Source organism: Salvelinus alpinus, chromosome 2, assembly GCF_045679555.1.
Source record: "Salvelinus alpinus chromosome 2, SLU_Salpinus.1, whole genome shotgun sequence".
NCBI classification, from domain to species: Eukaryota; Metazoa; Chordata; class Actinopteri; order Salmoniformes; family Salmonidae; genus Salvelinus; species Salvelinus alpinus.
In genome coordinates this window covers 27,098,169-27,112,196 of record NC_092087.1, presented here as the reverse complement: position 1 = coordinate 27,112,196, position 14,028 = coordinate 27,098,169, and the positions used below count along the sequence as shown (strand labels likewise).

The following is a 14,028-nucleotide window of genomic DNA, read 5'->3' as shown; positions in this document are numbered from 1 at the left end:
CAAAATGTACAGATGGCACTTACACAACTGACTGATTGATAATAAAAAGATTGTGGGAGCTGTTAGACTTCAGTGCATCTTTGGACAGTATCGAACATAGTCTTCTGCTAGAAAAAACGTATGTGTTATGGCTTTACATTCCATACTATATTGTGGATCGAGAGTTACCTGTCTAACAGAACACAGAGGGTGTTCTTTAATGTAAACGTCTCCAACATAATCCAGGTAGTCAGGCATTCCCTAGGGCAGCTGTCTAGGCCCCTTACTTTTTTCAATCTTTACTAATGACCTGCCACTGGCTCTGAGTAAAGCCTGTGTGTCTATGAAGCTGATGACTCAACACTATACACATCAGTGACCACAGCAAGTGAAATCCCTGCAACACTTAAAGAGCTGCAGTCAGTTTCAGAATGGATTGCAAGAAATAAGTCGGTCCTAAATATTTAAAAAACTAAAGCATTGTATTTCAGACAAATCATTCACTAAACTCTAAACCTCAACTAAATCTTGTAATCAATAATGTGGAAATTGAGCAAGTTGTGGAGACTGAACTGCTTGGAGTGACCCTTGGAGTAACCCATGGTGAAAACACATTGATGCAACAGTAGCAAAGATGTGGAGAGGTTTGTCCATAATAAAGCGCTGCTCTGACTTCGTAAAACCCTATTGAGCTGACAGACATTTTGCACTGTTTCGCTATGGCTGTAGTCATCAAACTAGCAAGAGGGCAATATTTTATTAATGTAGTAGTGTCCCCCCCAGAAAGCTATAACCTTCTTCCAGCCTTTAAACTGGAATTGTTTATATATGTCTGAGAAAGAAAATAATTCAACCCACAATAAAGTTATAATAAAACATATACAAATATGATGATATGATAAAAAACAAAGTTAATAAATAAGCCTTTTCATACTTTATAATATATCCATATATATACTCAGCGAGAAAATAAACATCCTCTCACTGTCATCTGCGTTTATTTTCAGCAAACTTAACATGTGTAAATATTTGTATGAAGATAACAAGATTCAACAACTGAGACATAAACTGAACAAGTTCCACAGACATGTGACTGACAGAAATTGAATAATGTGTCCCTGAACAAAGGGGGGGGGGTCAAAATTTAAAGTAACAGTCAGTATCTGGTGTGGCCACCAGCTGCATTAAGTACTACAGTGCATCTCCTCCTCATGGACTGCACCAGATTTGCCAGTTCTTGCTGTGAGATGTTACCCCACTCTTCCATCAAATCACCTGCAAGTTCTTGGACATTTCTGGGGGGAATGGCCCTAGCCCTCACCCTCCGATCCAACAGGTCCCAGACGTGCTCAATGGGATTGAGATCCGGGCTGTTCGCTGGCCATGGCAGAACACTGACATTCCTGTCTTGCAGGAAATCACGCACAGAACGAGCAGTATGGCTGGTGGCATTGCCATGCTGGAGGGTCATGTCAGGAGGAGCCTGCAGGAAGGGTACCACATGAGGGAGGAGGATGTCTTCCCTGTAACACACAGCGTTGAGGTTGCCTGCAATGACAACAAGCTCAGTCCAATGATGCTGTGACACACCGACCCCAGACCATGACGGACCCTCCACCTCCAAATCGATCCTGCTCCAGAGTGCAGGCCTCGGTGTAATGCTCATTCCTTTGACGATGAACACGAATCCAACCATCACCCCTGGTGAGACAAAACCGCGACTCGTCAGTGAAGAGCACTTTTTGCCAGTCCTGTCTGGTCCATCGATGGTGTGTTTGTGCCCATAGGCACCGGTGATGTCTGGTGAGGACCTGCCTTACAACAGGCCTACAAGCCCTCAGTCCATTCTCTCTCAGGCTATTGTGGACAGTCTGATCACTGATGGAGGGATTGTGCAATCCTGGTGTAACTCGGGCAGTTGTTGTTGCCATCCTGTACCTGTCCCGCAGGTGTGATGTTCGGATGTACCGATCCTGTGCAGGTGTTGTTACACGTGGTCTGCCACTGCGAGGACAATCAGCTGTCCGTCCTGTCTCCTTGTAGTGCTGTCTTATGCGTCTCACAGTAGGGACATTGCAATTTATTGCCCTGGCCACATCTGCAGTTCTCATGCCTCCTTGCAGCATGCCTAAGGCATGTTCACGCAGATGAGCAGAGACCCTGGGCATCTTTCTTTTGGTGTTTTTCAGAGTCAGTAGAAAGGCCTCTTTAGTATCCTAAGTTTTCATAACTGTGACCTTAATTGCCTACCGTCTGTAAGCTGTTAGTGTCTTAACGACCGTTCCACAGGTGCATGTTCATTAATTGTTTATGGTTCATTGAACAAGCATGGGAAACAGTGTTTAAACCCTTTACAATGAAGATCTGTGAAGATGTTTGGATTTTTACGAATTATCTTTGAAAGACGGGGTCCTGAAAAAGGGATGTTTCTTTTTTTGCTGAGTTTAGTTATAATCTTTTTAGTTACATCAATGCAAAATATTTCACCTTCTTTATTACTTCACCAAACATATGACAATAGTGATAGTTAAAATCTGTTAAATTTGTGAACATCTAAATCAAGATCTGGGCCATTTAAACAGCTTGCGTCCGTCTGTCTTGTAGACAAGTGGAGAACGGCTATATAAAGGGATTGATTTTGTTGTTCTGAGCATATGCAATCTGTCTGTCTCCGACGTAAAACATTTTGTTTACTTCCACAAAAAAAAAATCTTTACTTATTTTAGGTTTAAGGAAGTGTGTAGATCACATTCTTTATCGTAGAGCTATAAAAGTTTTGTATTCAGATCTGCCAACACAAGACATATTCAAGGATTGCTTTGAGAGCATGTGCAGACCTGCTGACTGGGGTGTTTACGGACATATTCAATCAATCCCTATCCCAGTCTGCTGTCCCCACATGCTTCAAGATGGCCACCATTGTTCCTGTTTCCAAGAAAGCTAAGGTAACTGAACTAAATGACTATCACCCCGTTGCACTCACTTCTGTTATCATGAAGTGCTTTGAGAGTCTAGTCAAGGATCATATCACCTCCACCCTACCTGATAACCTAGACCCACTCCAATTTGCTTATCGCCCCAACAGGTACACTGACGATGCAATAGCCATCACACTGCACACTGCCCTAGCCCATCTGGACAAGAGGAATACCTATGTAAGAATGCTGTTCATTGACTACAGCTCAGCATTTAACACCATACTACCCTCCAAACTCATCATTAAGCTTGAGACCCTGGGTCTTAACCCCTCCCTGTGCAACTGGGTCCTGGACTTTCTGAAGGCCCGCCTCCAGGTTGTGAAGGTAGGAAACAACATCTCCACCCCGCTGATCCTCAACACTGGGGCCCCACAAGGGTGCGTTCTCAGCCCTCTCCTGTACTCCCTGTTCACCCATGACTGCATGGCCATGCACGCTTCCAACTCAATCATCAAGTTTGCAGACGACACTACAGTGGTAGGCTTGATTACCAACAACGACGAGACAGCCTACAGGGAGGAGGTGAGGGCCCTCAGAGTGTGGTGTCAGGAAAATAACCTCTCACTCAACGTCAGCAAAACAAAGGAGATGATCGTGGACTTCAGGAAACAGCAGAGGGAGCACCCCCCATCCACATTGACTGGACAGTAGTGAAAAAGGTGGAAAGTTTTAAGTTCCTTGGCGTACACATCATGGACAAACTGAAATGGTCCACCCACACAGACAGCGTGGTGAAGAAGGCACAACAACGCCTCTTCAACCTCAGGAAGAAATTTGGCTTGTCACCTAAAACACCCACAAACTTTTACAGATGCACAATCGAGAGCATCCTGTCGGGCTGTATCACCGCCTGGTACGACAACTGCACCGCCCTCAACCGCAAGGCTCTACTGAGGTTGGTGCGGTCTGCACAATGCATCACCGGGGGCAAACTATCTGCCATCCAGGACACCTACAACACCCAATGTCACAGGAAGGCCAAAAAGATCATTAAGGACAACAACCACTCGAGCCACTGCCTGTTCACCCCGTTATCATCCAGAAGGCGAGGTCAGTAGAGGTGCATCAAAGCTGGGACCGAGAGACTGAAAAACAGATTTATCTCAAGGCCATCAGACTGTTAAACAGCAATCGCTAACATAGAGAGGCTGCTGCCAACATACAGACTCAAATCTCTAGCCACTTTAATAAATGGACTTAATAAAGGTATCACTAGTCAATTTTAAATAACGCCATTTTAATAATGTTTACATATCCTACATTACTCATCTGATATGTATATACTGTATCCTATACCATCTATTGCATCTTGCCTATGCCGCACATCCATCGCTCATCCATATATTTATATGTACATATTCTTATTCATCCCTTTACATTTGTGTGTAAAAGGTAGTTGTTGTGAATTTGTTAGATCACTTGTTAGATACTACTGCATTTTCTGAACTAGAAGCACAAGCGTTATCGCTACACTCGCATTAACATATGCTAACCATGTGTATGTGACCAATACAATTTCATTTGATTTGATTTAAGAACGCTATCAGCAAGGTAGGTCCTACAGGCCCTAGTTTTGTCTCACATGGACTACTGTCCAGTCATGTGGTCAGGTGCCACAAAGAGGGACTTTACAGTTGGCCCAGAACAGGGCAGCCCAGCTGGCCCTTAATGTACACGGAGAGATAACATTAATAATATGCATGTCAATCTCTCCTGGCTCAAAGTAGAGAAGAGATTAACTTTGTCACTACTTGTATTTGTGAGAGGTATTGACATGTTAAATGCACCGAGCTGTCTGTTTAAACTTCTAGCACACAGCTTGTACACCCATGCATACCCCACAAGACATGCCACTAGAGGTCTCTTCACAGTCCCCAAGTCCAGAACAGACTATGGGAGGCGCACAGTACTACATAGAGCCATAACTACATGGAACTCCATTCCGCATCAAGTAAATCATGCAAGCACTAAAATTTGGTTTAAAAAAACAGATCAAAATACAGCTTATGGGACAGCGGGGACTGTGAAGATACACACATTCTCTCTCTCTCTCTCTCTCTCTCTCTCTCTCTCTCTCACACACACTCGTTTTTTGTGTGTCTCTCTCTCTCTTCTATTAACTTCTCACTCTCAAATGTCTAATTTCTCTACCACATCCCAATTCCAGTTCAAATTAACCTTGTGTATTTGTTTACAGTGGTGGCCATTGTAATAGGTGTTGCTGGAGAGTGTACAGTAGGCTGTGTATTTTCCTCCAGGTGAAGAGGATTTAAGAGCGGCTTCTGTCGCGTTGGCTGCACTGGGAGATTACATATAATGCCTTGAGTGACTCTATTGGGCCTCTCCTGGCAAGGCGGAGATCACTGAAATACCAGCAGACCTCTCACAGCATTGATTTCTGCAATTTCCCACTAATCTTGATGGAATCACGGCCTTAGGAGAGGACCATAGAGCATCCTGAAATAGGTGCTGGAAAAACGGGTGGGAAATAGAATAGTGGTGCCATGCTTTGTTCTGTTCCTTGGAAAATGGCATATTTTTTCCAAAGGCATATTCCCCCTAAGGTGTGTTTGCTTTTGGGTAACAATGCTGTCTTTGGGCAAACGTTTTATAATTGTGCTCTTTAAGCAGCCTCACACAATCATGGTTTTGTTTATGCAGCAAATTGAAATATGGCATTTTTTCAATATGAAATGAGCAAGGTCGCGAACGCTGAGGCTGTTGAAGAAATCTCTCGTAATTGACTGAAAAGCCTCTAGTCCCTGGAGGGTGAAAGCAACATGAAGGTGTATTTAAAGTGTTCATAATTCGCAGAAATAAAATGTGCATGCTCTCAAGAGAATCATAGACAATTGGCCATGAAAAATGCATAAAACATCAGAAATATAAAATCCTCTTCCTGTTGACCAGAATGTATGATTATTGTCTGTGATTTTCTCTGCTGATATCTCTGCCATGTTCTTTGTTGTCAGGGAGATAAGTATGTATTACCCCTCCACTCTGTGAATGTGATATACATACACTGTGTGCACAAAACATTGAGGACACATGCTCTTTCTATGACGTATACTGACCAGGTGAATCCAGGTGGAAGCTATGATCCCTTATTGATGTCACTGTTAAATCTACTTCAATCACTGTAGATGAAGGGGAGACATTTGAGACATGGATTGTGTATGTGTGTCATTCAGAGGGTGACTGGGCAAGACAAAAGATTGAAGTGCCTTTGAATGGGGTATGGTAGTAGGTTTGTGTCAAGAATTGCAAAGCTGCTGGGGTTTTCATGCGTTTCCCGTGTGTATCAAGAATGGTCCACCACACAAAGGACATCCAGCCAACTTGACACAACTGTGGGAAGCATTGGAGTCAACATGGGCCAGCATCCCTGTGGAACACCTTGTAGAGTCCACGCCCCAACAAATTGAGGCTGTTCTGAGGGCCAACTCAATATTAGAAATTTGTTCCTAATGTTTGGTATACTCACAAGCCTAGTACATTTTAGGTGATTCACAATCCATTTCTTATCTATAACATAAATGTAACGGCAGCCTTCCCTCTCTTCACGAGAAGAGAGGGTGTAACAGGGATCGGACCAACACGCAGCATAGCCAGTGCTCAACATGTTTAATAAAACGATAAACACGATACAAAATAACAAATGTGGCAAACCGATACAGCCCTATCTGGTGCAGAGAAAACACAAAGACAGGAAACAACCACCCACAAACCCCAACACAAAACAAGCCACCTATATATGATTCCCAATCAGAGACAACACAAAACACCTGCCTCTGATTGAGAACCATATTAGGCCAAACATAGAAACAGACAAACTAGACACACAACATAGAATGCCCACCCAGCTCACGTCCTGACCAACACTAAAACAAGCAAAACACACAAGAACTATGGTCAGAACGTGACAATAAAAGAGAAGGCTTAAAGCTTAGATCCGTGATAGGCTAAACCGTGTCACTGGCTGCAACCAGGTGTATTTGTTATTGTTTTTGTTTTGAGGAAATGAGCATCCAGCATCATGCATAAAGAATGTATTATTACACACTCTGCTGTTTTATCACACGTGTAATGATTTCCAAGTGAAAAAATCTGTGTTCGTTGTTTGAAATAACATCTTTGTTGTTGTAATATTGCAAACGGACGTGGCAGTTTCATCGCTATGATTTCCAGCTTTAAAGGGATTGTTCACCCAAATTACAAGATTTCATATTGGTTTCCTTACCCTGTAAGCTTGTTGATTTTGCCTGTAATTGAAAACCAGTTTGTTTGGATAAAAAGGCCATTGTTTAATTATCTCTAAGTATCAATCTCTGGTAGGCAGAGGTCAAAGGGGAATGCAACGTTGATGTGACACCTGGTGACGTGCTTCTGGTTTTAGTTCTTCTCATGCTTGCTCGTCTCAGGAGGAAGGTCAATCGCACCAGGGGACACTGACTGACTGGCCCTGGCATACAAGGTCTAATTTTCTCATTACTGTGTGAGCTCACATAAATTCATGTTCCACTTATGCTCCATCATTATCTTATGATATTTAGATGGGTGTAATATGCTTTTAAAGGGATAATCCAACCCCAAATAAAAATCATGAAACTCCTGTCAATTTCACGAAAGCCTATATTCTATCACTGGGTAAAATAATAATTTTCCCCATGATTTAGCTTCTAAGTGGTCTGTCTGTGAAATTAGGAAATCGTGTAGGAACGCGTCATAGCTACATGGCTCCTCACTGGAGATGGGGATAACACACTGTCACATTTAATAACGCTTTTAAAACAATTACCTGCACTCCAGATTGTCAAATCAGCCAATAAATTGAAAGAACGCATCCATCCGTTTATATCGTCATGACAAAGTATACAGTGCATTCGGAAAGTATTCAGACCCCTTGACTTTTTCCACATTTTGTTATGTTACAGCCTTATTCTAAAATGGATACAATTATTACAACTCGAATCAAGTTGTAGAAATATCTCAAGGATGATCAATGGAAACAGGATGCAACTAAGCTCAATTTCGAGTCTCATAGCAAAGGTTCTGAATACTTATGTAATTACATTTCTAAAAAACATTTTTCACTTTGTCATTATGGGTTATTGTGTGTAGGTTGATGAGGACATTTAATACATTTTAGAATAAGGCTGTAACGTAACAAAATGTGGAAAAAGGGGTCTGAATACTTCCCGAATGCACTGTAGATTAGTATTGTGTAGTAACTACAATGTTGTTGATCCATCCTCAGTTATCTCCTATCACAGCCATTAAACTCTGTAACTGTTTTAAAGTCACCATTGACCTCATGGTGGAATCCCTGAGGGATTTCCTTTATCTCCTTCAACTGAGTTAGGAAAGACACCTGTATTTTTGTAGTGACTGGGTGTATTGATACACCATCCAGAGTGTAATGTCTGCTTTTTTACATTTTTTCCCATCGACCAATAGGTGTCCTTCTTTGCAAGGCATTGGTCTTTGTGGTTGAATCTCTGTTTGAAATTCACTGCTCGACTGAGGGACCTTACAGATAATTGTATGTGTGGGGTACAGAGATGATGTAGGTATTCAAAAATCATGTTAAACACTATTATTGCACACAGTGAGTCGATGCAACTTGTTGAGCACATTTTTACATCCTGAACTTTTTTAGGCCTGTCATAACAAAGGGGTTGAATACTTATTGTTAACTCAAGACATTTCAGCTTTTCATTTTTGTAAATTTGTACAGTATAAATGTCTACAAACATAATTACACTTTGACATTATGGGGTATTGTGTGTAGGCCAGTGACTCAAAATCTCGATTTAATCCATTTAAAATTCAGGCTGTAACACAACAAAATGTGGAAAAAGGCAAGGGGTGTGAATACTTTCTGAAGGCACTGTACTTCACATAGATGGGCTCAATCTAAAAAGTGTACAAAATTATTCAACTCAGTTTCTCTTTCTAGTATCATCTCGCAATGTGCCCTGTGTGTCTGTGGGAAACGTGGGAAAGGGCCGTTGTTGCCATAGCAAAGTGCTCTGCACTCGCTCTGGGCAGAGTTGAACTGCAAGTTGAACTCAGTGAGATACTTCGAAAGGTATAGTTGTTTAGGGATTTTACAGCTAGCTAGCTACATCACATGCTGATATTAACTTTGCTATTATTGTGTGTAGCTATGTTTGCTTACTAGCTACCTAACTAGCTAGCCAGCCCAGAGAAACAACATTGCATTTGGGGTTTTGTAGTCGACTTGAGCTGCAACATATTTCCACAACAATTTTCAAGTTGCTATCAACTTTGTTATAATGGCAGAAATAATGTTTTCATATTACTGTTATAAAACACGGTTCAACACTGTTAATCATAGGAATTTGTGCATTGGGGTTGATTATCCCTTTAAGTAACATGTTCAGATATGCCTATAAAGATTCAACATGTTGAGATAGGACATGGAAGATTCAACATGTTTTGAGATAGGACATGGAAGATTCAACATGTTTTGAGATAGGACATGGAAGATTCAACATGTTTTGAGATAGGACATGGAAGATTCAACATGTTTTGAGATAGGACATGGAAGATTCAACATGTTTTGAGATAGGACATGGAAGATTCAACATGTTTTGAGATAGGACATGGAAGATTCAACATGTTTTGAGATAGGACATGGAAGATTCAACATGTTTTGAGATAGGACATGGAAGATTCAACATGTTTTGAGATAGGCAGCATCTGTATTGCCTTATGCATGGGCCAGATGTATTTCTGTTAGTTTGTTTAGTGTAAAGGTTGTTTACTTGTCCGCTTGTCTCTCTTCTCAGTGCAGCAACTCTCTGCACACATTGGCTGCATTAAAACAATGACTAATGGCTTCACACCAGCTCTCCACTGCATTAATTACAAGTCCGCGGCTGCCTGGATCCATACCCTGCGCTTTCATATATGAAACCCAGATCTCTACAATCAATATACCCCAAGGCTAGGATAAGGGGCAGGAGAAGAGGATGCTTCCTAATTCAATTAAATAGAAATTACCAAATGCTCCGGACGCGCGTGGGGCATGAGTAATCATAGACAAATTAATTTTAGAACCCCGGGAGACCAGTGTAGCTTTCAATTATGGGTGCACTTTAGCCCGAGTGTGCATGCTGCGGACATAGGGGGTAGTAGGAGTGGGCAGAGTGAATAGGAATGGGCCCTGCCCCTTCATTCCATCCTTAAGACAGAGGGCAGCCAAAGCCTTCACTGTAGAAAGAGGACAGGAGAACATAATGCAGGGGAAAGTCAATAGATCTCGAGGTTAGGACACAATGAAGCATATCTATTGGAGATTAGGATTATGATTAGATGCTGTATGTCCCTTTCATATCAAATGCTTACAGCGTGTTGTACAGTTGTAATCATTGTACAAGGTTAAATGATTGATTTCTCAGTTCCTTGTATAATAAATTAAACTTGACATGGCTTGTAGACTGAGTTTGTGTTAAGAGATAGCCACACCCTCTGTTCCTATGTCCCATCATGAGACAGATACTGTAGCACTATTTAGCTAATGCTTCCAATTATTATATACATTAATACAATGCACTTACTAATATCTAAAGTACTTCTGCATTTAAAATCAATTAGGTGGAATGTTTATGGGTGTGGGGTGCTGTTGTATTCACTGAATCAGTTGAATTATATTGTAAATGTTGTTGGGATATTTATGGCTTTGTTGAATGTGTTTTTCTAGTGTGTTATCCACAACCAAATGAATTCCCCTTCACTGGACACTAAGGAATCACTTGACTTCACTTGGCTGGTCTGGTGTTTCATGGTTGGGTGGTTATTGAAGACTGTGACCCCACACTGAGGACACCATGCCTGCTCTGCTTACAAGTGTATAGGGAGAGGAGATTGACTATCTATATTCTCCCTCCTCCACTGTTTCCATGGCATTGACCCTGTCCTATCTCTCTCTCTCTCTCTCTCTTACCCTCTCTGTCCTTCTCTCTGTTTGCTTTATTTGAGGGAGGTGGCAGGAGATTGGTGACATTTCCACCCTGCTCCTCTCCCTGTCTTGACTCTGTGCTACATGGAGGTGTCTGGTCTCACACCGGGACTTGCCATTCATCTAAGAGTGTGGGGTTTCATCTCTGAGTACACTGCCCTTACCTCCTCATGGGTTAGGAGGTGTAGCTTTGTTCACATTCTGATAAAAATACCACATATGTGCCTGCATTATGGGAAGCAAAGTTTAACTGCAGGTCAACATCAGAGGGAATCTACTGGTGGTTCCTTTTTGGAAAATGAGTGCCATTTAAGACTGCATTATTCCACCCAAAAAATGAATGATCACTTTTCTGCATTATGTGTATGAAAATTCACTTTCTCTGCTGATTAGCGGACCAAATGGTTGGCTCTGGTTGGATGGCAAAACCACATTGTATCGTATGGAATACATATATCGTATTCTTTCTTATCATCCAGGTACGTACGGGCCAGAGGAGGGCTGGTCATCAGCCTACCCAGAATGCAGAGAGAGGAACCAATCCCCAATCAACATCGCAGATCAGGACAGCAAGGTGTCCATGGAGTATCAGGAGCTAGCTTTGGACGGATTTGAGACAGAGTCCTCCAACAAGACTTCAATGAAGAACACTGGCAAAACAGGTGAGATTCACAGTTCCCCAATGTCTGTTTACCCTCTCCTTCCTTTGGTTATGTAGATACAGTATAGATACGTCTGAACATATTATGAGGTACCTACAGTGCTTTCAGAAAGTATTCAGACCCCTCGACTTTTTGTTACGTTACAGCCTTATTCTAAAACATATTAGATCGTTTTTTCCCCTCATCAATCTACACACAATACCACATAATGACAAAGCAAAAACAGGGTTTTAGAATTTTTTACAAATTTATACAAGTAAAAAACTGAAATATCACATTTACATAAGTATTCAGACAATTTACTCAGTACTTTGTTGAAGTAACTTTGGCAGCGATTACAGCCTTGAGTCTTCTTGGGTATGACGGTACATTCTTGGCACACCTGTATTTGGGGAGTTTCTCCCATTATTTTCTGCAGATCCTCTCAAGCTCTGTCAGGTTGGATGGGGAGCATTGCTGCACAGCTATTTCCAGGTCTCTCCAGAGATGTTCGATCAGGTTCAAGACCGGGCTCTGGCTGGGCCACTCAAGGACATTCAGAGACTTGTCCCGAAGCCTGCGTTGTCTTGGCTGTGTGCTTAGGGTCGTTTTCCTGTGGGAAGGTGAACCTTCACCCCAGTATGAGGTCCTGAGCGCTCTGGAGCAGGTTTTCATCAAGGATCTCTCTGTACTTTGCTCAGTTCATCTTTCCCTTGATCCTGACTAGTCTCCTAGTCCCTGCCTCTGAAAAACATCCCCACAGCATGATGCTGCCACCACCATGTTTCACCATAGGGATGGTGCCAGGTTTCCTCCATACGTGGCGCTTGGCATTCAGGCCGAAGACAGAGAATCTTGTTTCTCATGCTCTGAGAGTCCCTTAGGTGCCTTTTGGCAAACTCCAGGCGGGCTGTCATGTACCTTTTACTGAGGAGTGGCTTCCGTCTGGCTACTCTACCATAAAGGCGTGATTGGTAGAGTGCTGCAGAGATGGTTGTCCTTCTGGAAGATTCTCCCATTTCCACAGAGGAACTCTGGAGCTCTGTCAGAATGACCATCGAGTTCTTGGTCACCTCTTGGTGGTTCCAAACTTCTTTCAGGTATTTCTGTTTTTTATTTTTAATAAATTTGAAAACATTTCTAAAAACCTGTTTTCGCTTTGTCATTATGGGTTATTGTGTGTAGATTGATGAGGAAAAAATATTTAATACATTTTAAAATAAGTCTGTAAATTAATTAACAAAATGTGGACAAAGGGAAGGGGTCTGAATACTTTCCGAATGCACTGTATTTTTAGTATAACATTAGAGTACATGAAAATCACACTATATACATACAGATCTTAGGATCTTGATTTGATCACTCTTATGTTGCTGAGAAAGTTCCTCCACTGCAGGAAATACAGGTGAGCTTTGTGATTTACATAAATGAACTGAAAACCCACTCTAACACACGGTTATGCTAACAGTATTGTACCTATCATGTAGCCTACTTTTGGCCAGCTAATAGCCTAACCACTGACCAAGCAACATTATGGACTTAACGTAGAAATCCTGACAATATACTGTAGGTCAAATGAAGATCTTACATCTGTACGTTCAAGTAGTTTAAAAGTGACATGCACAGCAGTCTAATACAATATTTGTGGTAGGAGCAGATTCGCACACAAGTGATGCCTCCATATTAGTGAATCTGTCATTGGTACAGATGAAAACCTGAAAAAAACTAAATTCAGCATTTATAGCATTTCATGGATTTTCCCTGTCTAAGACAGGCATTTTTCACAATATCTATCTGTCACAAAGATGGATGTCCTCTCTTTCTGCCTACAAATGGAGTTAAAATGCTTGTGGGAGCAGGGGCCACAGGTGGCTGGCATCCGTATTGACAGCAGTCACAACAGGGCCAGCTGTCCTATTAAGGCTCTCTCTGCAGACCTGGGGAAAATAATGTGACTAGTGTGATTTCTATATTGTCAGATATTTTATTATATTAATCTCTCTGAACATAATGTGGCATGTATGAACTGGTGTTGTCCCTGGTCCATCTCTCCCAAGTGGAGACCCTAAATGGACGCCTGTATGTGCTTTAAAAAAAACATACATCTTGTATACCTTGTAATCCCTCTATCAGTGAGTGATATATTGTGTTCTATCAAATAATGAAGATCTTATAGAGGGAATAGCCCATAAAGCTTTGCCATATTTCTATCAAGGCTAACGCTGATGGAATTTCAAGCTCCCTCTAGTAGGGAGTATGTGAGTCAATAGCCCACATTCCTCACTAGTGGGGGGGGTGAGTAAATGGCTTGTTGTTGAGATTGGAGGCCATGTCTTTGTGAGGCTGAAGGAGAGTCAGGTTCATCTGGTGGGGGACTGTACGTCTTCTCCCCTGGGAATGGGCTGCTTCCCCCCTGAGAAGTGTATTAGTGTCCCTGTCCTGG

General features: G+C 41.9%; 1 protein-coding gene across 2 annotated transcripts in view; it reads left to right on the top strand.

The window, feature by feature from the left end:
- Positions 1–14,028, top strand: part of LOC139557651 (receptor-type tyrosine-protein phosphatase gamma-like) — a 335,846-nt gene that overhangs the window by 210,802 nt on the left and 111,016 nt on the right. For both annotated transcript variants that reach the window (XM_071372734.1, XM_071372725.1), the window contains exon 3: positions 11,424–11,606. In XM_071372734.1, the coding sequence (XP_071228835.1) occupies positions 11,424–11,606 (183 nt within the window). The remainder of the gene's footprint in view (positions 1–11,423; positions 11,607–14,028) is intronic.